The sequence below is a fragment of the Branchiostoma belcheri genome, unplaced genomic scaffold (assembly GCF_001625305.1).
Source record: "Branchiostoma belcheri isolate BF01 breed outbred unplaced genomic scaffold, Haploidv18h27 scaffold11, whole genome shotgun sequence".
Classification (NCBI taxonomy): Eukaryota; Metazoa; Chordata; class Leptocardii; order Amphioxiformes; family Branchiostomatidae; genus Branchiostoma; species Branchiostoma belcheri.
The window spans coordinates 799,778-822,021 of record NW_017802491.1 but is presented as its reverse complement, the minus strand read 5'-3'; the positions used below and the strand labels follow the sequence as shown (position 1 = coordinate 822,021).

Genomic DNA, 22,244 nt, shown 5'->3' with positions numbered 1-22,244 from the left:
CCAGCACGTTAAAGAACCCACAACACTTATCAATAACAATAAGGACCGCCCAGGTATGCACTGAACAAAAAACCTGTCCATTCTACGTGACCTAGCTAAAGACACCGGTACCCCTTTGAAGTAGCCAACAGCCAGTGGGACCACATTGGCCGCATACCGTAAATAAAGAGATGGAAACGTGACATTGATCATTGAGATATTTCCTAACTTTATGTTGGGAGAGACTGCACAATATGGATGGAAACTTTCATCGCTGAAATGAACAGGGACAATTACCAGTAGAATAGCACAGAAAGTTTGTATCAAACTTTGTGAAGATGATCTGTACAGATCTTTAAGACACTATGATGACGAAGATATCAAGCATTGCTTCAACCCACAAGAACACTTTGAGATGATGATATGATTGAAGGCTTGAGGCAGAATTATAAGTGTGTGATATAAAGGATTAAAACCTTCTCAAGATTGTTTAAAGAAACCTGGAAGATTCTTTAATGTGTACTCTGTCTTCTTACAAGAAACTAAAGGTTTGCACACGCTCTTGTCTTCACACTCTCACAAGATGGAAAGAAATGTATGAAAATAGGCTATCAGTTCTGATACACAAAATAGTTCACTCTATAGTTTAAACTATCTTGCCCTTATCTAGTAAGTATTTGTACTTTGGTGTGAACTCTGCTCTGACTATTAAGAAGTGAGTTCTGAGTGACATATGATCATCTTTTCCTTATGGATGCACACATGTGTCCTTTGGAGTTTCACCAGTAACTCCTCTTGGGAGTACACTATTGAACTCCCATCCTCAATCTAGTACAACTACTTTCTGCTGATAAAAGACAATTTTTTCTTTAGTAGTGAGTGCAATTTGGCTTTGGCTAGCTCCGTTTTGAAAAGTTGGTGGTGTGAAAGGCCACTTTTGACCCAGCATGTTATATAGTTACTTTGACTCCACGTGGGTCTACGATGACTCCACGTGGGTTTATGATGACTTCAAGTGGGTTTACGACAATGACTCCACATCTTCGTCTGCGTCCTCGAACTGCCCGTCCTCCACCTCGTACAGGAAGCGTACCCTAACGACCGGCTCCACGTGATCCTTGCAGGGCACAAACTGCATCCCAGACACGACCTTGTCCCGGCGCGAAGGGTGCCTGTAGAACACCGGCGTGTCTGGAGACAACAAAACATGGTTACAAAATACAAACTTCAAGATACAAGAGTTCAAGGATGATCTCATACCACCATGTAATGTTTAGAGTTTCTTGTTTATTTGTTGTTCATTAATGATGCAAAGATTAGCTTTCAACTAGAACTGCACTAGACACTGGACTAGGCAGTGCTTTGTACCAAAGCTTGCAGTCCTTTGGTGTGACACCCACAATGTAAGTATTAGTACAATCTTATGCAAGGCAGTTTCTTACCCCATGGACAGACGTCCTCAATTTCATCTTCCCAGTTTTCTGTCTCAGGGACAAAAGAAGTGGTGGCTGATGGGAATGTGGGGGACACTGGAGACTCTGGTGTGGTTGTACCTGCATACAAAAGGGGGAGTAACAATATTAGATGTTTACCTATAAACTGTAACCATGTGCACCATCTCCCTCTATCAGTCCTACAAGGAACTGCAAGAGACCAAAAGTTAACAAAGTACTGAATTGTAGATTTTTAGAATCACAGTTCTCTTAGTTCTGAAAATGAACAAATTCACACGTCAGGGCAGGGTAACTTTTAAAGATATGCTTTCCATTCATCTATTTAATAAGATTCATCAAAAATACTTAAGTATAATAGTCTTTTTTCTGTCTTAGATAATCAACTGGCCACTGTGCACATTGTAACAATACAAATGTATCATACATCTGGCAGAAAAAAAAACAGGCCTTGTATACCTGTGCTTTCCCCTGCGCTGGCCTCTTCTTCTGAAAACTGGCTGTTGAAGGCCCTGGGCAAATCCTCAACACTGTTATGAGACCCCTCCACCCTGGTGTGAGACCTCTCCACCCTGGCGTGAGACCCGTCCTCGCTGGTGTGAGACCTCCACAGTGACATGCTCTTCTTCATGGCCTGCCGCAGGATGCTGTCGTTCCACAGGATTGGCTCCTCCTTCTCTTCTTCCTCTTCTTCCTCACTGGGCAGAGGATCCAGCTGGATCACAGACATATTTATTAACACAACAAAACTACAGCAACATTCTACAATTCTCATCCCTTCTACTTATCCCAGACTAACTGTTTGACGGCTGGGGCATCACAGATGATCTGACAACAGGTTTTCTCCACCCTTCATGAATTTTGGATGTTTTATTGACAATCTGTCAACATTTGATGACAGATTGTCAATAAAAATCTGAAACGTCATCAAAATGTTAACTCTTGTTGCACTCAAAATGCTATCCAATCATTCACCAAACTGATGAAAGTATTGATGGGTGTAACACAAAATATGTTTGTTTCCCTGACCTTGAGGACCTCGACCTTGTTGCGGTCGGCCCTGTTCCTTCCCCTCCAGGTGTCTTTAAGACGAGGGTCCCTGGCAGCGTATGTGGGTTTGTAGATGACATTGGGCACTAGTTCTGGGGGTAGGTCAAACTTGTTCTGCAGCAGAAAAGACTTTGTTATCATACATGTGTTGAAGGAGTCTCCTGATATCAAATAGCTTCAAAAGACAGAGTTAGATGCATGAATGGATGGATTAGGTGTGACATAGCTCTTTGTGTGTTTGTGAAACAGGTGTGTTAAGCTGTATCTGAATAGCTGATGATATAAGTACCCTTTGGCATAACACACCAGCTTTAGGACAGTTGTACCAGTGGATAATTTTTTTCAACAGGTATTTCTGCAGACTGTTTTCATGTTGATGCCAAAAATAAAAGATGGCATGGCTTTGAGAGGAAATATGTGCACTCCCTGCTACAATACCCTGTCCCTGTTGAGCTGTGTGTTCTTCATACGGGCTGAGAACCAACCAATTAAATTGTTTTGGCCTAAACCATGGCAGTACATGCATGTTAGTTGTGGTAGGCTGTAGGAGATTTGTGCCCTTATCTATACCTTGTCCATATCGAGTCGTCTGATGTTTGTCAGGTACTTCAGCGCTCCAGGAACCTCCCTCAGCTCGTTACAGAACAGATCCAACGTCCTCAGCTGACCCAGCGCTGCAAAGGATTCTGGGAGCTCCCCAAGCATGTTGTTGTCCAGGCGGAGGTCAACCAGGGAGGACAGGCGCCCAAAGTTGATAGGCAACAGCTGCAGGTGGTTTTTGGACAGCTGACAGAACTGTGGCAGGTGCAGGTACAGAAGAAGACATTCAATGAAACAATAAAACAGGACTCTCTTCAGAAATCTATCTACTAGAATATGCACGTAACACAAAAAGTAGTTGTGTAACAGGATATTGACTGCTAGATGAAAAGAAAATGTAATGTCATAAAATCATGTAACAGAGAATATTGGGGCTTTCTTATATACAGTACACAACCATTACTTCTGTCACCTTGTATATGCCTATTAGACACCTTCCTTAGCTTCTGACTAGAGTACTGCTTCTTGCTGCTGTATCTAGACAATGTAAGTGGCACTTTTGTGGCAATAACACAATCCCTGTGACTAAGCTACATATAGCAACGAGAAGCAGTATACTAGTTCTCCAGTCAGAAACTCTGTCCTGGTGAGAGATGTACTGGTTGTCTATAAGAAAACCCCAATATTCTTTGTCCTACAAACCTGATGAAATTATTTTTGTTACAAAATCTACCTGTAGGTTGTTGAGGTCACAGAAGGAATCGGGGAGCTCCTTGAGCCAGTTCTGTCCCACGTCAAGGAACTCAAGGCACTTCAGGCTGCCAAAACTTTCTGGAAGGTGTGTGAGTTGGTTCTCATCGAGATGGAGCGTCTTCAGGTGTCTGAGGCTGCCGAAGTTCTCAGGAAGGACACAGAGCCAGTTTCCTGTGGGGTTTAAGAAATCACCTGCAGATATGACTGAGAGGGACAACGAAAAAACCAAACCAAAACAAAACGGAATAGAACAGGAAAAAATAAAAAAAACATTTTGATTAGTGAATCATGGTCCAAATAGTTTCTAAAGCCCAATGGCAATGTAAATTTAATTTATAGATACTATTGCTGGCATTAAAAAATAGTTTGATAGGTTTGACCACAATCTAAGTGATACAGCCCTTCTCCTTGTAAATCAAGCAACTTGAATAAATTCTCTGAGCCAAACATTTCAGATACATGTACAAGAAAAGGTCGATCAGCATGAAAAATTTATGTCCCTTGCAGGGATCCACACAAAAAAAGGCTGGGGTCAGCAGTTTTTTATAGGGTCAGTTGGGAAACAGGAAACACAACACTTTTTTCCTAGGACTTAGCAACTTGAATAAATTCTGTGAGCCAAAGATTTCAGATATTTTACATCTGCTATCTTTCACCAGTGGCATGTTTCATTCTGGATGTCTAAACTTCAGTGACATTACAGCCCTACCCACCGTTCTGGAAGTGTCTCCGCTCCAGTTCTCCGATGGCGCTGCCCAGATGGAGGCTCTCCAGTCTCTCCAGCTGACCCAGGGAGCACGGTAGAGTCGTGATGAAGTTCCCACTCAGATCCAGAACCCGTAATGTCCCGCCGCTGCACGCAGGAAAGCACTCGGGGAGCGGCTGGTTCATCAGCTTGTTGTCTCTGAACATTGACAGGTGGAAAAATAATTAAACTCATGCAGGTCATGGGGTGCTTCAACATTCAACCAAGGAGCTTTCATCACAGTGATGTGATGAAGGCTCCTTGATTCAACCAAAACTGATGTCAAAGCAATTTGTTTTCATTATACTCGGATAGCCTGGTATACAAACCTATTTCAACTGCATAAGTCTAGCATAACAATACTTTAATAGTTGCAAAGAGGAAAACAGTTGCAAAGAAATCTTTGCAAGAAACAATGACTTTCCCTCTGACTCATTCCTAATGGGAAACTTCTGTCACTATCATCACTCATAAATTTATTCTTGTAAAGCTTGTTTTAGATTAAAAGATCAATAAATGATCTGTTTCCCTCAGGAGTTAAGAAGTTAAGTTGAAGATGTCTTGAGAAGTATCTCACCTCAATGACAGTTCTTGTATTGATGACAGAACACTGACCCAAGAAGGTAACTCCTTCAGCACATTATTGTCGACATAGAGCTTCCTTAAGCAGTGGGACGACTTCAAGTCTTTGGTTAATAAGCTCAAGGAATTCCCAGACAGTTCTACCTCCTGAAGTCTGGGAAGATCTCCAAAACTTCCTGGGAGGCAAGACAGTTTGTTGGAGCTGAGGTTCAAGACTTTAAGACTAGACAGTCCTCCGAATGTCTCTGGCAAGGTTTCTAGCTTATTGTTGGAAGCGTCAAATGTCTCAAGTCTTCTTAAGGACCCAAACGTCTTGGGCAATGCCTTCAGGTGATTCTCATCCACCATGAAGGTTTCCAAGTGTGACAAACAACCAAAGTCGCAGGGCAACATCCTCAACTCATTCCCTGTAAGGTCAAGTCTTCTCAACTCCTTAAGCTTTGAGAAGGAATCTGGAAGTTCTTGGAGACAGTTTTCACTGGCATGGAGCTCCCTCAGGAAGGTCAAGTTTCCAAACAATGTGGGGAGTTCCTCAAGGTCGTTCCCCATGACAGAGAGAATGCGCAGGTGAGTCAGAGTGTTGCATAACTGATCAGGTACAGAGGTAAGACTGTTATGGTCTAACACAAGCTGCTCAACATGTGTCAGGTCTAAGACAGACTCCGGTAAGGATGTAAGGTCCAGTGACTTAAGACACAAAACATGGTTTTCTTCCTGCTCTGCTTGGTGTTTTTGAGGCAGTTGTTGGTTCGAGAGGAAGGTTTGAAGACGCTTTTCTGATGCAAGGTCTGGTTCCTCAACTTTGCTGTTCCTCACTTCCATTGTTCTAGCTGAAGAATTTTCCTGCAACTGTGTAAAAAAAAATGCATGATAGATATGAAATTTAAATATAATATTTGAAAAACAAGAAGAAATCAGACATTCATGATGTCTGGATTTGGGGATTTTGTGAACTTCTGAGCTGGAATTTCAACCTCTTATTCCTGCTGACTCAAGTCCCGGCCAGATTCTGGGACCCCATTTCCTATGCCTGACCTTGTGACCTGTCAGTCAATCTTCCCCACCCACATGCTGTCAACTTAATTTGTCTGGATAAACCTACATCATACATGTACACATAAGCCCATGGACGACAACCCATCCAAAACAGTGCCCTTCCGTACCCGGAAGTAACAAGTAACTGTATCTGACATCTGGAAAAGATTATGGAAATTTGACAAGTGAAAGTAAAAGCTGCTTCCCCCAAGAATTCGATCTCACGTGCACTTCGTTGCGTATCAGACGTGGCTTGATCGAAGAGAGGTCCATGCAAAATCAACGTTTAGTTGTTTGAGAAGTAGTTTATGCTATGAACTCCTACAGAACGGTCATATAACGCAGTATAAAGGCATTTAAACCTACCGCTTTGATGTCACGATCACACGCCTGGACACGGCAAGATTCCCGTCATGCACCATAACAACGGGAGCGCAACCAAACAAACTCTAACTATGTTAAAATAATCAACTTAAAAAGAGTAGAATAATAAATATTTCATTGTATTAAAACCGTAAAAGAGGTTTGAATAACTAAAAAATTTTACATCTTATTAATGTAACGTTACTAACATGTTATAGACGAATACATTCGATTTGCTAATTTGTGCTGCTGCCATCAACACTATGTTGAGGTTAAAGGTTAATGACCTAGCAAACGTTGAACGAAAGGTACTTGGCCGGTGTTAGAAGGATTTGGCACTTCAAGGAGGCTCCTGAGTCCACAAGACGTCTTGAGACTGTCCTGGCAGTACAAACGTCTATGTAAGTGTTTGTTTTTCAAATTACTCACCTGATTTGAAGACTATCGCCGTCACATTTCCTGAGAATGTTAATTTTTTGTGTGATCTCACTACTTAACAGTTATAACGTTATATGATGATCACATGTGATGACTTTGTTACCTCGGACTTTCATAATCCCGTATACATTTCTATATCTGACACCACCGCACTACACATTCGATGGTCGGTTGAACCAAGGACAATATAAACGTTAATAACTTTAATGTCCTTGATTGACCTGAATGAAAGCTCCTTGATTTAAGATGGTCCCAAAAATGTATCATCATAACATAATGGTAATGATGATACACCTCATGATAATTCTGTTAGGTATAATCATTCTTTTGTTTTTGATTATATTTCTCAAGTTTAGAAGTAGTATTTCATTATAATATTATCTTTGACATTAGGGAAATTGCCTTTACAGTGTTACACAATGATCCAAAGTTTATCTAGACTTTTCCTATCTGATTGGGAAAATGGAACAGTAGAGAAATAACTAAAAGCAAGCCTGAGAATTTCCACACAGACCATTAAACTTCCATGCTCAGGATGCATTTCTACAGCTTTTATGCCTTTTATTGCATGAGTCCTCATCATGCAGTAATTTTGCAGATTGGCAGGGGGCGCACTTTCCATGTCTATCAGTTCCAGTTTTCCTCTTCTCCAAAGGCTCCAGTTTATCCAAGTAAGTTTCGAAAGGTTTCATTCCTAGTGTGAATTTTGATGACATGGCATATTCTGAGAAAGACTGCAGTATAGGACAGTTAAAAATTTGATGCACAAACTTTTCGTGTTCAGAATTTCCGAGAAACCTTTAGGTCAACTTCTAATTAGGAAGTAATGATTGATGTTTTCTTTATACAAAACGTATTATTTCCACTCCAGAGTTCAGGAAAGGTCTTAAGTTGCAGAGCTATGGCTATGAGCACAAGTGAGGGAGACGTGTATGTTGGGACAACAGAGAGAGGTATGGGAATTTACTTGAATGAAAACTTGAGGAGTTACAACATTACACCTGGCAAGGATGCTAACCTGCACGCAGAACTAGCAGATCTAGAATAGTCTACTCTACACACAACACAAGATGTACAGACTCCAGGAACCAATAAATTGAATTGCGTGGAGTAAAGTCTAACTGACTACTTCCCACCTCTGAGAGGCCGGCAGCAGAATAATCAAAGCCTGGATATGTATGTATGTATGTATGTATGTATGTGTGGCTAAGAGAAGTGTAAAGAATATCTTTTCGCATGTTTCCCCCTCCCCACCCCCAGGGTTGACCCAGGAGCTGCAGTTCCCCGTCCCCTGGGGCCACATCGCGGGGAAGGCCTGGGGAGACCCGCTCGGCCGCCCTGTACTCGGTCTCCATGGTTACCTGGACAACGCCAACACGTTTGACACCCTGGCACCACTACTGCCTAAAGGTCTCACTGAACTGTTTCTTGCTTGGGTGCTTAGGAGTAAGGGTGGAGATTTGCCTAGGGTACTAGTATCACTAGCTGACAACTCTCATAATTTCACCAAAAGTTGTTTTATCAAGGCCACAAGAGTGTCTTGAACTCCTGTATATCTGATGTGTTACACACACCTCAGGGATTACAAAGTGATACTGTTTTATAGTCTTTTATATATTTGTTTAAATCTTACATATAGTCAATTAGACTATGACAGACTATGACATACATTTTGTATTACTGTGCAAGTGAACAGTACAGAGTTTTAATCCACATGCATATAGAGGTCCTGGACTGTTTAGTATTGAGTGTGTGTGTCAATTTTTATCCATTGAATGTGCTGTTTGACTGCTGTAGATCTGTACTTTGTGAGTCTGGACCTGCCTGGACATGGCCGCTCCTCTCCCATACCTCCCGGCACCGGCTACAAGAATGAGAGCTACCTCATAGATGTGCACAGGGTCGTACAAGGTCTGTGTTTAGTGTGTTGTTTGTTTACTGTAAATTTTTTAAGGTTTTCAGTGGTTTTATTCCCGTGGTTACCCCTTCACAAATTTTTGATGCCATGAATATGCTTTTCTAATGTACTGTATATAATACTACAGAATCTGTTACAAATTGGTTACAAGTGAGGAAAAATCAAATTGTTTCAATAGCAAACTTAATAAAACATTGCAAAAGGCTCCTTTCCCCTTCTGCCTCAAAAGCAATTCACCACAAGATAGCTTAGAGTAATGTTACACTTACAGTTTGTATTTCACTGTACTACCCCAGGTACTTTTTGGAAGAAACTGTGATGTTAATACTGCTAGTTTTCTCTGAAAATGACATGATACTTTTGTCTTTACTTTCAGCCCTAGGCTGGAAGAAGTTTTCTCTGATTGGGCACAGTATGGGTGAGTGAACAAAAACATAATAATACAGTCAAACCTGGGAAAATCTCTAAGGCAAAAAAATTGTAACGTGTTTCCAGTTTCCTGACTGATAACACAATATTTACGGTTGCTTTAATGCTGATGTTTTCCTTTTTGACTTACAAAATTCTGTTTATAAAATTTTACCTAATAGTATACAGTCCCATGTATTATTAATTAGGGAAAAGGTTGAATTTGGATATCTATAAACTGTATCACTTCCTTTCTTTGCTCCAGGAGGCAGTGTTGCAATTATGGTGAGTCTGACAGGATCTTTACATATATTCACGAAGCAAAGTGAAAAGTTTAGCAAATTGTTCGTTGTATAAGATGCATAGTATTTCAGTTGTCATTTGTGCACAAGTGTAAACAATCATAATGTTTATTCATAATCCAGGAAGGCAATGTAAGAATGTTTGAAAAATAAATTGCACCAGTCTTCTTGAATAAATGACTTGGTGACTGTGATACCATGTTTTGTCATTTCATTGTTACAACACCTATGATCTCTATTTTGAAAATTTAGGCATCTCATTAATTTGTTCCCATCATCAGGGAATAAGGAATCCATGAACTTGACTTGCTCTGGCCTAACCCATGTTTTTATCCCTGTCTATAGTACTCTGCAGTCTTCCCATCAAGTGTAGAGAGGCTGACCTTGTTGGACATGTCAGGTCCTGTCGATCGCCCGCTAGTAAGAACCAACATTTTTTCTACATTTTCTGTGCTTCACATTGTTTAAAGCTGTAGGTTTATATGTGAACTTCATTTTAACTGTGCATTTTCAATGATTAGTAAATTGGTACCACCCAAAAGGCGTCTACCAGTTACAGCACTTGGCTACCAACTGTCGACTGATTTCATGGTTGGGCAGATGAGAGAAGATTGAAATGTATGTGTGACTTTGTATTTTTCACCAATGACAGACTTATTTATGCAAATGGTCTACTTTCAGGAGGGAACAGTAGAAAGACTACAAGATGCTGTGAAAAGGAGGTTTGAAGTGGAGAAGACATCAGAACTTCCTCCCCATGTGTACAGCAGGACAGAGGCTCTTCACAAGTAATTTTGTTTCTTATACTGTTATAGCAAAAACTGCTTATTAAGGGGGCTAACGATTATGAAATATGGAATATTTGTGGACAGGGTGACAAGATACTGAATGCTCCTATCATTGGGAAAAAAAATAGATCACATTGGCCAAATGGTCCATGGCTATACTGAATTCATCAGTCCAGTATGAAAGCTGAAAGTTAAAATTTTTCTATTTTCAGGTTGCTGAAGGGGAATCCTTGGGTGACCAGAGAGGCTGGGGCCGTACTGTTAGAACGGGGAAGCAGAGAGGTGGAAGGAGGTAAAATTTTATTTGATTACACCATATAAAGTCATAGAAAAGTTAACGGTAAATTGGGCACTGAAGAAAGTTAAAACTTTTGGTGTGCATGTACATGTCTAGATCTGTTTCTATGGTAGTGCTTGGGACACATAATTTACTTTTGCCGAGGAGCTTTGGTATTAGAGTGACTGTTCAACTCCCATACTCTGTCTCATAAGTGCTGAATGTGTGGATTCATAATGTACCACATTGCATTTACTGCATTTATTGTTTGCTTCATTTACAGGTTTTGTGTATACAAGAGACCTAAACTTGAAAAATGTAAGTTCACTAGAGTTAAGAATGGTACACACACATATATATATATATAGAGAGAGAGAGAGAAAACTTTCTAATACTGTAGAATTTGTATTTACACAAAGATCCGAATAATCTGATTGATATCTGGGAATTCTACAAGTAAAATGTTTTTTTCATGGATAAAGTTATATAAGTGTGGTTTCTGACTTTTTATTTATTTTGTTGTCAGCTGAGCTTTTTCAGCTTAACACCTGAACAAGCGGAAGAGTTGGTGAAAGGAGTGAAGTGTCCAGTTCTGATGCTCAGGTACTGTTAGGTCATTACCTCCGGGGAAGGAGATATCCTTCCGCGAGGAGGTTTTACTATGGTTTGAAACATTTCTGTCAGTAGCTGTTTCTCGCGATCGGCTGGACGGATTTGTCTGTGGTTCGGTATACGTATTGCTATTGGGCTGCAGATGATGCAGAACGTTTTTGTTTAATTGCATATGTGTTTATGGGCGTCGAAATAAAAGGTTTTTAAGTGCTCCGGACACCCCCGTTTCCAACTTCAGTTGAAAAACCGATTCTCTGTTCTGTCGGCCACAGATGAAGTGGATGACCCACAGAAAATCTGGAAGGACTTCAAACAAAGTATCACGAAAGCCGCTTCAAGGACTCTCGGATACCGTAGGTCCAAAAAAGAAGAAGCACTTCCTGTCCGAAGAAACGCTGAGCGTGGTGGAGGCTCGTCGAAGAGCCAGACTAAGAGGTCACAGAGAAGAATATAGACGTCTGAACTCTAGACGCAACAAACTTCTCCGTGAGGACAGGCAGCGGTGGGTCGATGACCTCGCCGACCAAGCAGAGACTGCCGCCCGTACAGGTAACCATGGTTCTTGTACAGGACATTGCGGACCCTCATTGGGAAAAGAACTCCTCCAACATCAAGCGTAAAGGCCCTTGACGGGTCAGACCTGGAATCGCAGGAGCAACAGCTGAACCGCTGGAAGGAACATTTCAGTAGCTTACTGAACCGCCCGCCGCCACCCCCGTCCCCGCAGCTGGAGGCCCTAGCCAACCTGGCCACTGAGGACTCTACCATCTCAGCTGATCCACCCACTGTGGATGAAGTGCAGAAAGCGGTAGACAAGCTCAAGTCAGGACGTGCTGCCGGTGGCGACGGCATCCCTCCAGAACTGCTACTGAAAGGCGGCCCAGCAGTGGCACAGTGGTTACATAGGCTCATCACCGCCATTTGGAAATCTGACACCATTCCTTCAGACTGGCGTCATGGAGTCATTCTTCCCTTTTGGAAGAAGGGCCCAAAGGACATCTGCAACAACTATAGGGGCATCACACTACTTAGTGTTCCAGGGAAAGTCTTTGCCCATGTTATTCTTGCAAGGCTTCGTCCCCTTCTCCTCCTCAAGCAACGTCCGGAGCAGAGTGGGTTTACACCCGGGCGCTCCACGGTGGATAGAGTCCTTTCTCTCAGGCTCTTAGCTGAGATGAGGAGGGAATTCAGGAAGCCGTTGTACGCTGCCTACGTCGATTTGAAACAAGCATTTGATTCTGTTGACAGACAATGCCTGTGGAAAGTCCTCAGGATCCTCGGTGTGCCCTCCAAACTCCTGGACCTTCTGTCCCTCTTGTACTCAGACACTACGTCATGTGTCCGTGTCAACGGACAGACCTCGGATCCCTTTACCATCAACAGTGGCGTTAGACAAGGGTGCGTCTTGGCTCCCACCATCTTTAACACCGCCATTGACCATGTCATGGCAAAGACAGTATCCCAGAGCAGCTGTGGTGCAAGCTTTGGCAACGTCACCATCTCCGACCTGGACTATGCGGATGATGTAGCCATTCTTGCCGAAGTAGTACAGGTGCTCAAGCATGCCCTGGAAGCCATGAACTTGGAGACACAACCCCTCGGACTGATGATTAGCTGGGGAAAGACTAAGGTCCAAAGCTTGAGCGACTTCCAACCGCCTCCTGCTCCCCCAGTGATCGATTCCCATGAGGTGGAGGTTGTCAACAAGTTCAACTACCTCGGTAGCACGATCACCTCCGACTGCAAAAGCTCGGCTGATATCAGGATCCGTGTTGCCCGGGCCGCCACAGCGATGGCCAACCTCAGTAAGATCTGGTCCGACAGACGGCTGTCAGTGCATACCAAGCTCAGGCTCTACAACAGCCTAGTCCTCTCCATCCTGTTGTATGGTGCTGAAGCATGGACTCTGACGTCCACACAGGAGCGGCACTTAGATGCTTTCGATGCCAAATGTTTGCGCAGGATTCTGGGGATTAGGTGGTATGACCGTGTCACCAACATCGCCCTACGCCGGTCAACAAACCAGCCTCCAGTCTCCCAGAAGATTCGAGCTGCCCGCCTCCGACTCTTCGGCCACCTCGCCAGATCATCTCCGCCCTCAGAACCAGCCAGACTACTGCTGGAACCCACACCTACTAACTGGACCCGACCCAGGGGCAGGCCCAGACAGAAGTGGCTGGATGTCCTGTCATCAGACCTGAGAGCAGCGGGCTACAACCTAACTACAGCCTGGGCAGCGGCGCAGAACAGAAGTGCTTGGAGGACAGTTTGCCGGGGCGCTACGCTTCTAGGAGCATGCGGACTTGAGTGAGAGTGAGTGAGGACACCCCCGCCATGCTGAAAATGGTAATTACCATGTTGTTAAGGAATGGGGCGGTTGCAGTTTTGGGTCTTAGCATTCAAAAGGCGTCAAACAGAGGGGTGTCTGGTTCCGATAAAAATTTTGGGTGACGGCGCAGCAATGACGACGCGGGATGACGGCGGGGGTAATGGCGCGGGTGACGGTGCAGGCTGTCAGACTGTGAGACACGTTAATCAACAGTCCATACCGAACCAACCGTCAGTAGCCATCAAACACATACAAACATATTACGCACATAACTTTTATACTACACACAAACAAATAACCTAAACCAATAGAACACAAAAAAAACCCGGAGGTTTGAAATGTACGATTTCCCTTGTTAAAAATTTTATTAATCAATCCATTAATCTAAAGATACATGCAATTGAAGTTAAAAAATTCTGAATATCCACATGCACAGAAAAATGACTCCGATTAGGATTCAGCTTGCAATGTCTCCTCTGTCATATATACATGTATAAAGTCTACAAGTCTTATTGTTTCCCTGCTTCAGGGCCACACAAAGTGTGAGAAACGCACTGGAAGAGGAAAGGGGAAAGAGGTTTCTCCCTCTCTTCAAAGCCAACAGTAGCCAGGTACAATTGTTTAATATGTTGTCAGTCCAGAATTACAATTTTTCAGGATGAATTATCCAGATGACTGTATTTTCCCATTATTTTCCTTTTAAGTCCTTATAGACAAATTTGTTTTCTTGATACACAGGTGTTTTGAACTGAAAATTAAAATAATACACAGGTGTTTTGAACTGAAAATTATTATTATCATTATTAATTTTTTATAACTCCAAGAATAAAGAAACTTAGTGTGGCCTTACATAGATGTTCCTGTGGCCTTAAATAGATTTATATGTTTTCAATGTTACTTCGTTTTTGCACAGTTTACAGAGATACAAGTGGAGGGAAACCACCATGTTCACCTGAACAGTTCAGAGGTAGTGGCACCTCACATCAGCACATTCTTCAGTCAGGACACTCCAACTCAGCCACCTCAGAGCAAACTGTGATTGCGTAAAGATACTGGAGTGTTCTTGTAGACAACTGTTACTTCCCTCACCTGCTTTTGTTTTGATGCCTATCAGTCACCTTCCTCAGAGCTTCTGACTGGAGAACTACACATGTACATATAGTGGCAAGAAGCAGCACTCCAGTCTATATACGTATACATGTAGGTATGGAAATGTAAAGAGATAAGAGACATCACTGGGACATTCAGTGGGAAGTAGATCCAGTCAGTATTGCCCTGAGGAAGGTGACAGATAGTCCACAGACATGTCAGTCAGCAGGCTATTTTTGTTATCCAGTGTGCTTTATAGTATATTGTATGGAGTAAAATCTAAAAATACAGTATAAATTACAAAATCAGTTCAATAAAAGTATATATATTATACATATTCAGAATAAATGGTATGACATTCAAATTAGATATGCAGAACATAGATAACACAGGAAAATGAACTATTATATGTAACTATTGATAAACTGATGGAGCATGAACTGAAATGGAGATTAACATGTTGCCTGAAAGTCAATGTAATATATTGTTTTTACATTTACCAGTAAAAGAATAAAATTGATGTGAAACAAAGTTGACCAAAAATGATAGAGGGATGGTAGACAGTGTGTGGAGTATATGACTGTGTGTTGGTGTAGGTGCGAAGGGACCTACATATTAGATTTCTCAGTTGCATCTTGCCAGGAGATGACTTGTCTTAAAATTCAGGTCATGCGGTTAGTAACGATCACATGATGAGAGAGTGGTCGGACTACGCTTGGCCAGCATAAGAACACTGGAACACACTGTCACCTTAAGTTTGTATAAAGGGGGAGTGACGATCTAAAACAAATGCCCGCCCACTCCCATGTTAACAATTAATAATCCGAAGTCTGGTAATGCTCTGGGGCATGCGGATACTAATGATCACACTTCAGTCATATGAGTGAAGCGGTGGCGGTGTGCGGTCGGTCAATGAACTACTTGATCCCCACACGTGCACACGATTTAAACTCAAACCCATTCAGGCACCGTTTTGATGCAATGGCTGCGCCGTGAGGCTCTATCAGGCTTCAGAGGAGGTCGAAAAGTACAAATTGGCCAATTTTGACAGATGACATGTAAGCGAAGTTAGTCCCTAAGGGAGTACACTTTTACCCAGCCCCCTCAGAAGCCTGGTAGAGGCTAATGAATAGTGATCTTTGCCCACACGGCGGTGGTGTGCGCTCGGTCATTGACCCATGCTCCCTATGAAATGACCTTAAGCGCACACCCACAGACTATCATGTGACTGACTGGGGGTGTGATTGTTTGTAGCGGGCATTTGTTTTAGATCGTGGCTCTAGATTGCCGATATAATATCTCTATAAATAGAGTCCGTGTTTAAAAACGCCACCAGACCGGCACTAGAAGCCAATATGCTGCGTGTGGTACTGCTTATGGGGGCCCTGGCCCTGGGCTCAGCTGCACAACCCGGAAGTAAGAACACGACCAAGCCACACATCGTCTTTATCGTGGCCGACGACCTGGGTAAGGACAGTACTGACAGAGAATACTTAGTACTACATGTAATTATCAGTTTGATAGGCCTGTTGCCCGTCGTTGGGCCACGGATTAGTTGCCTCTATCTCATGCTACATAGGCCCCCTTGTGCCTGAATGATCCTGAATATGGTTAGATCTAGAATACGTCACAAGTTTTGTGGATAGTCTTCGCGTATAGACATTGTACTCTACTAAAGAACATAGATATGCCCCAAGCACAGTTCTGGTTACAAGTTGACTATATCCAGAATCGTGCCTGAGTAATTAAACACTTGTTGCCCATCCTGAAGTTGGCATAGGCCACGTACCGGAGTCCATTTCACGGTCCTTGACCCTGGTAATGCCACGCCGTCTTAATTTTATGGACGTCATCCTCTGAGGACCCCCAAACTAGTGCGCGCGGGCGAATAAAAAAAATTCAGTCTTTTGCCCCTAAGTCATCATCAGAGAATGCTACTATACCGCTACACCCATCCCGCGCGCTAACTCCATTTTTCTTCTTCCAGGGTTCAAAACATATAACGAACATACTGACAGTAATATTAAAAGAGAATACATAATCATAATCAGGTTAAACAAAACGGTCATGTACAACTGGTGGGCCTTTTTCTGGCGTAGGTACGTTCGACTTTAGAATTTGGTGACCTTCTAGCGACCAACAAATATGTCCAAGCTCGTCGACTTTGTGCGCCGTCTTTAAGTAAGTGACAAATATTTTTTTTGTCTTCGCTCACTGATGAAATCCTGACTGACCTCTCCCGTGTTTCCAGGTTGGAATGACGTCGGCTGGCACAACCCTGACGTCAAGACGCCTGTTCTGGACCAGCTGGCGCATGAAGGCGTCATCTTCAACCAGTCTTACGTCAACTACGTCTGCACGCCGTCAGTTTCGTCAGAAACTTCTCAACAAATTTTTCAAGACGAAATTTTTCTACTGACTGTTAATGTAAAGTGATCCTTTCATGTGTATAGTGTGCGTCTGAGTGTATGATTGTGTGACTGTGTGTGTGTGTGTGTGTGTCCGTACTGTAGTTTGTATATGTCCTGTCCTTGCGATGATATTGTTGATCACGGTAAACGTTTGAATGTTGTAAACAGGTCCAGAACAGCCTTCATGACCGGATACTACCCCTACCACGTGGGCACTCAGGTACAGTCCTTTGTACTTAAAGTGTGAATACGTACAGTACATAACTTTGTAAAATTGTACCGTTGTATGTCGAAAAATACGCTATTATCAAACATTTCCAAATATACACAATGCAAAGTTGCCATATACACATCTTCAGTACTACTACTATTGTCTAAGGCACTGGCCTCCTTCGCAAAGCAGGATGTGTAAGCAGGTGAAGTCTGCTATCACTAACTGCCGTGTTTTATTTCCTCGTGTTTTGCAGCATCAGGTGATCTTCCCCTGGCAGGCCTCGTACGTTCCGTCTAACTTCACCTTCCTTCCCGAGAAGCTGAAGGCGCTGGGGTACGCCACGCACATGGTGGGCAAGTAAGTCTGCTGAACTCACCGCGGTTCCAGCACCACATCTCTACTCATTACACTGAGAGATGTTAAAGGCATCCATTATATTTCGTTGTGTTAAAGGCATCCATTGAAATTTCAGGGAGACAAAAAAAAATAAGCTGGATACTTAGGGAAATCTGTCTGATATTGACATTTACTGCCATTTTTAAAGGCTTCAGTATCGTTCAGACGGGGCCACATGAATCCGTCTTCGATGGATTCCTGCTTCAATGCGCTTTCGCGACCCTAATCTGAAGAGGGGGTTACTGTATATTCTGTCCCCAGGTGGCACCTGGGATTCTGCAACTGGAAGTACACTCCGACCTACCGCGGGTTCGACTCCTTCTACGGCTACTACAACGGAGCGGAGGACTACTACACTCACGTTGTCGGTAAGGCCCGGCTTTTCTACTAATAATTCACCGATGAGCGATTAAAAGATCATAGGAATACTGCACTAATAGACGCACCCTGGTGTCCAGTCTATTGTGGTTTGGGTTTTACCCTTTTGAACTTATGCTCGACCTGCTACATGTTTTATTTTTCTAACATCCAAGCAACTGGACTTGATCTGAGGGACGACAAGGACGTGGTGAAGACTAAGAATGGACAATACGGCACTGTGAGTAGAGCTTTGACTCTTCAACGTTGTCTCCACACTCATGTCATGACTTCATGTCCTTTCCATCTCCCTCTACTCCCATGTTTTAATATCTTGGACGTTGTGAAACGGTCATTAATTTCGAAAATGAAGAATTAAACTGAGGGAGTTGTAGATGTGAGGGTAGGCCGTATGCGGTGGGGGCCGTGTGTGGTCACAGGATCTAGAACACGTCCGATTGTCTTCATATCTCCTTCCTATGCAGTACTTCTTCACGGACCGGGTTGTTGATATTGTTGAGAAGCATCAGGCGGACACCCCACTGTTCCTGTACTTGCCCTTCCAGAACGTACACCAACCCCTAGAGGTGAGCACAACTTTATAACTACCGGTGGCCGATCTGTGGGTTTGTGTTTGAGAAGTTTGATAATAACAGGTGGTTGGCAGGAAGATTTAGAAGCAGAAAGACTGGCAATCAAAGGAAAGTAGGGTTAACATTGAGGTTTCAGAATCAAGCAAGCGTGACACGGGGGGAACTAAGGAAAGGCATGCATCCTTCCCAGTCCCAAGTTCTCGATTTCTCAAGCTTGTGACTGATTTTTGTTTCAATGCTGATGAGATGAGAGGAAGAGAGCTTAAAGTCTGCACGTACTTCTCCTACAGGTTCCAAAACGATTTGAAGACATGTACGCAAGCGTGCAAGATGAAAACAGAAGGACACTTCTTGGTAAGTTGAAAATGAAGGGTTAGGTTAGTAAAATGTTCACCCTGATAGGCTTTCAAACGGCACCCCGCCATCTTTCTTGAAGGACGAGGGTGATTTTGATCATTTCCATATGAGATGAAAGAATTTTTTACAAAACAATCTGTACATGTACCTAGTCCCATCGCCGTGTTTCGCGACATGGAAGCTGTCAGACTCAAACCTACATTCAAACCTACAGGTATGGTGAGCGCCATGGACGAAGCTGTCGGTAACGTTACCATGGCAATGAAGAATGCAGGACTGTGGGACAACACTCTCGTGATCTTCACCACTGACGTAAGAAAAAGGAACTTAATTTTGGTCGTCTGAAAAATGAATGGCCATGAATTAGTCCGATTATGCATTATCTTATCATAAATGTACATTTGAACATAGTTTTCCTTCCTCCAACGTCACTCTCCATCAGACTCCTGTAGGTTGAATAAATAGTAGAAGTCGGCATAAAAGGGGATATCATCGACCAGAGGAACCTACAAAGGAGTCTGGTGGAGACTATCGACAAGATACGTTGCCGCAAGTAGAGGATGCAAGGGATGACTCAGGCTAAGGGATGACAGGACAGAATAGTTAACAGTGTCTTTCACGCTATGTTGCTAGAGCGAGATGCAAAGTGTGCAAGCATATTTTGATATGGTTAGAGTTTTGACTTAAGATCAAACACAAAAAGTTTTCTCACCTAGAGCTTTCGACCAGTCACTCTGGTCTTCCTCAGTAGACTCACAGACTCAGTGAGGCTTGTCACGTGGCTTCTTTGAAGTGTGACGTCAACACTGGGTCAAAAGTATATTTTGATATCTCAAGCCCAAAATGTAATTCGCTTTGTCTTTGGTGTTCTGTCCTCCCGTTTAATGTCGCTTGGTTTGATTTCCCGCCCAGAACGGCGGCTGGATCACTGCCAGCGGTAACAACTACCCCCTCCGTGGCGGGAAGACGACGCTGTGGGAGGGGGGCACCAGGGGGGTGGCGTTCGCGCACGGCAAGATGCTGCAGAAAACAGGCTACACAAACAATGAGTAGGTCCAGTCAATTTCAATTGCAAAACTATCAACAAAACAATGCATAGCCTAAAAAAATTTAATTTTATTTCATAATGAAAGAATTACAAAATCATATGGTGCTTGTGTGCATTCTTCCAGAATAACACTCACACGTATATATATATATTTTTTCAATTTGCAAACCCTGCTTTAGAAGATTTAGAGGGATTTTCTGTCAGTTCTGTGTTTCGTGCGTTCCTGCGTCTAAAGTCACTACTTTAATGCCATTACGTTTGTTCAGGATGATTCATGCAGTGGACTGGTACCCAACGATCCTGGCAGCTGCAGGTGGTACTGCAGGTAGGTGCTCAGGTGTTGACGTAGGGGCATGTCTTACGTACCAAGATCGTCTTTTCATCCTGTCACAAAACTCCCTCTGTAGCTCTTTCCCCTTTGACCTAGTTTTGTCTGATAACATATAAAGATACTTAACTGACACAACAAAAGTACAGCGACTTTCGTGAGGCCTTAAACTTTTTTTGTAGACTGATACAGACAAATACGTGGGTACAACGAAATTAACCTACATACAAGACAATAGGTGAATCAACTTATACATTTGTAATAATTCTTCTAAGGTCTAAACATTCTTTGATATTTACCTATTTGTACACAGTAAGGATAATTACCTTCTAGAATAAAATTGAATTTATCTATAGCATGAAATGTAACAAATTTCTGTTGAGCAGGCGGAGAGAAGGTTGAACAGCTTTGTGCGTTTATCGTTATATAGTGGGCAATCAATCGTGGGTATGTTTTCAGACGCCGGTATAGACGGGGTTAGTCAGTTGGACACCATCCTGTCGGGTAAGCCCTCCCCGCGCACAGAGTTTGTCTACAACATCGACGACGTGCAGACAACCAAGCAGGGAGCAATCAGGTACAATCTTCCATTCATAAAGTTTATCTCAAGTTACGTTAAACGTAAAGATAGTGGCATTGCCACAAGATGACAAAAACCTTTGCTTTAAACAAGTGAGACGGATTCCTGAGGAAGAGATCCAGCATAGCCGTGTGAAGAATGCCATTGTGACTAGAATTAACTACGTATACGTCTCGTTTGAAGATGTCTGAAGGAACATCATTATGTCTTTTTTTTATTTCCAGGGTTGGTGACTACAAGCTGATAGAGGGGAACGCCGGGACGCCTGACGGGTGGATCCCCCCGCCTAACCTGACGGAGGAGACTCAGTCTGACGGCGAGGACCCCAACAACGGCACCTGGCTCTTCAACCTTAAAGGTAATCACTCATATTTCGGCCATTGTTCATTCCTTGGCGTATAGCTCACGTACTAGATCCCTCAGTCCTATGCAGTCCTGGGCCCTCTCCACTTTGCTCCCATGTTTAGCCTGTTTTCCTGCATTTGTCTTGTCTTAGTCTTCAGTTCAATGCCCACGTCCACGATTTTTGTGCTGATCATTTCAAATTGGAATGTTGGGGTGTTGTTTGCAGCCATGTTGGGCTCTAATCACATCCCATACCTGTAGCCTGTAGTCGGTTGCCAAAGTCTCTGTTCCTTCTTCCAGACGACCCTACAGAACACCACAACCTGGCGGACAGCATGCCGGACAAGCTGAAGGAGATGCAGGCTAAGCTGGAGGAGTACAGGAAGAGCCTGGTGCCCGCCATGGACCCGCCGCCCGATCCAAAGTCTACCCCGATGCTCTGGGGAGGGGCGTGGTCACCCGGTTGGTGCTAGGCAACGGGGCGTGGTCACCCGGCTGATGCTAGGCAACTGGGGTGTGGATCTGCTGGCTGCTGCTAAGCAATCATCGTCACCAGTGGATTTGTTTTGGGTTTGGACGAGGCATTTATTCGGAAACAGTCAGACATTAAACGTAATTATAGCTTCCAGACCAAAATTTTATGTGCTATGTAGCCGTGGGGACTCTTGATTCGGGCTTACATTGCATTACCCTCAGACAAGAGTCGTGGAAAGATGCATTGGCAAAACTGCACATTTCCCGTTGGCTTCCAGATGCTCCGTTTTCGACCCGGTTTTTTGCTGTCCCGAGCTTCCCTACAATATAACTCCACAATTGGCCGGGTTGCCGATGTTTAGATCAGCCTAAATATTCCACAGCGCGACAGAAAAGTAGTAAAATAGCTAGTCGGCACAAGCTGACGGCCATCTTGGATATAGTCGGGAATGTCCGCTACCGCCGTCGGGAACGCTCGGTAG

The 22,244-nt window shown here is 43.3% G+C and overlaps 3 protein-coding genes across 4 annotated transcripts; 2 read left to right on the top strand and 1 right to left on the bottom strand.

Annotated features, from left to right (window-relative positions):
• Positions 1-229: 229 nt before the first annotated feature.
• Positions 230-6,574, bottom strand: LOC109483372 (leucine-rich repeat and IQ domain-containing protein 4-like). Of its 2 annotated transcripts, none has more exons than XM_019786379.1 (9): positions 6,502-6,574; positions 5,096-5,949; positions 4,487-4,677; positions 3,754-3,977; positions 3,051-3,275; positions 2,460-2,594; positions 1,890-2,145; positions 1,422-1,532; positions 230-1,170 (listed from the first exon to the last, which is right to left on the bottom strand). In XM_019786379.1, exons 2-9 carry the CDS (start codon positions 5,920-5,922, stop codon positions 1,001-1,003), a joined length of 2,139 nt encoding a protein of 712 aa, XP_019641938.1. In that variant the 5' UTR covers positions 5,923-5,949; positions 6,502-6,574; the 3' UTR covers positions 230-1,000. The 2 variants fall into 2 exon arrangements, with proteins under 2 accessions (XP_019641938.1, XP_019641946.1); XM_019786387.1 differs by having other exon boundaries at positions 3,754-3,944.
• A 212-nt stretch (positions 6,575-6,786) lies between these two features.
• Positions 6,787-15,190, top strand: LOC109483683 (serine hydrolase-like protein). The gene is made up of 14 exons (XM_019786723.1): positions 6,787-6,899; positions 7,535-7,607; positions 7,808-7,889; positions 8,197-8,346; positions 8,734-8,847; positions 9,231-9,272; positions 9,528-9,547; positions 9,910-9,984; positions 10,246-10,352; positions 10,565-10,644; positions 10,913-10,947; positions 11,156-11,232; positions 14,100-14,181; positions 14,484-15,190. Exons 2-14 carry the CDS (start codon positions 7,557-7,559, stop codon positions 14,607-14,609), a joined length of 1,041 nt encoding a protein of 346 aa, XP_019642282.1. The 5' UTR covers positions 6,787-6,899; positions 7,535-7,556; the 3' UTR covers positions 14,610-15,190.
• Positions 15,191-15,857: 667 nt separating this feature from the next.
• On the top strand, positions 15,858-22,018 carry LOC109483559 (arylsulfatase B-like). The gene is made up of 14 exons (XM_019786599.1): positions 15,858-16,126; positions 16,911-17,022; positions 17,239-17,290; positions 17,538-17,641; positions 17,942-18,048; positions 18,214-18,278; positions 18,523-18,624; positions 18,921-18,984; positions 19,202-19,299; positions 19,900-20,036; positions 20,302-20,360; positions 20,823-20,940; positions 21,168-21,301; positions 21,589-22,018. The coding sequence occupies exons 1-14, from the start codon at positions 16,015-16,017 to the stop codon at positions 21,759-21,761; spliced, it is 1,437 nt and encodes a 478-aa protein (XP_019642158.1). The 5' UTR covers positions 15,858-16,014; the 3' UTR covers positions 21,762-22,018.
• Positions 22,019-22,244: the final 226 nt, after the last annotated feature.

What these genes read in the sequence shown, in the direction of transcription:
- LOC109483372 (XM_019786379.1), bottom strand. Translation starts at nt 5,922, where the DNA reads ATGGAAGTGAGGAACAGCAAAGTTGAGGAACCAGACCTTGCATCAGAA. An exon ending in GCGGAGACACTTCCAGAACG is followed by an intron (nt 3,978 to 4,486) that starts GTGGGTAGGGCT and finishes TGTCCCTCTCAG; the next exon opens with TCATATCTGCAGGTGATTTC. An exon ending in TGAGGACGTCTGTCCATGGG is followed by an intron (nt 1,171 to 1,421) that starts GTAAGAAACTGC and finishes TGTTGTCTCCAG; the next exon opens with ACACGCCGGTGTTCTACAGG.
- LOC109483683 (XM_019786723.1), top strand. Translation starts at nt 7,557, where the DNA reads ATGTCTATCAGTTCCAGTTTTCCTCTTCTCCAAAGGCTCCAGTTTATC. An exon ending in AAAGGCTCCAGTTTATCCAA is followed by an intron (nt 7,608 to 7,807) that starts GTAAGTTTCGAA and finishes TTTCCACTCCAG; the next exon opens with AGTTCAGGAAAGGTCTTAAG. An exon ending in TCAAAGCCAACAGTAGCCAG is followed by an intron (nt 14,182 to 14,483) that starts GTACAATTGTTT and finishes GTTTTTGCACAG; the next exon opens with TTTACAGAGATACAAGTGGA.
- LOC109483559 (XM_019786599.1), top strand. Translation starts at nt 16,015, where the DNA reads ATGCTGCGTGTGGTACTGCTTATGGGGGCCCTGGCCCTGGGCTCAGCT. An exon ending in AGAATGGACAATACGGCACT is followed by an intron (nt 18,279 to 18,522) that starts GTGAGTAGAGCT and finishes CTTCCTATGCAG; the next exon opens with TACTTCTTCACGGACCGGGT. An exon ending in TCGTGATCTTCACCACTGAC is followed by an intron (nt 19,300 to 19,899) that starts GTAAGAAAAAGG and finishes TTTCCCGCCCAG; the next exon opens with AACGGCGGCTGGATCACTGC.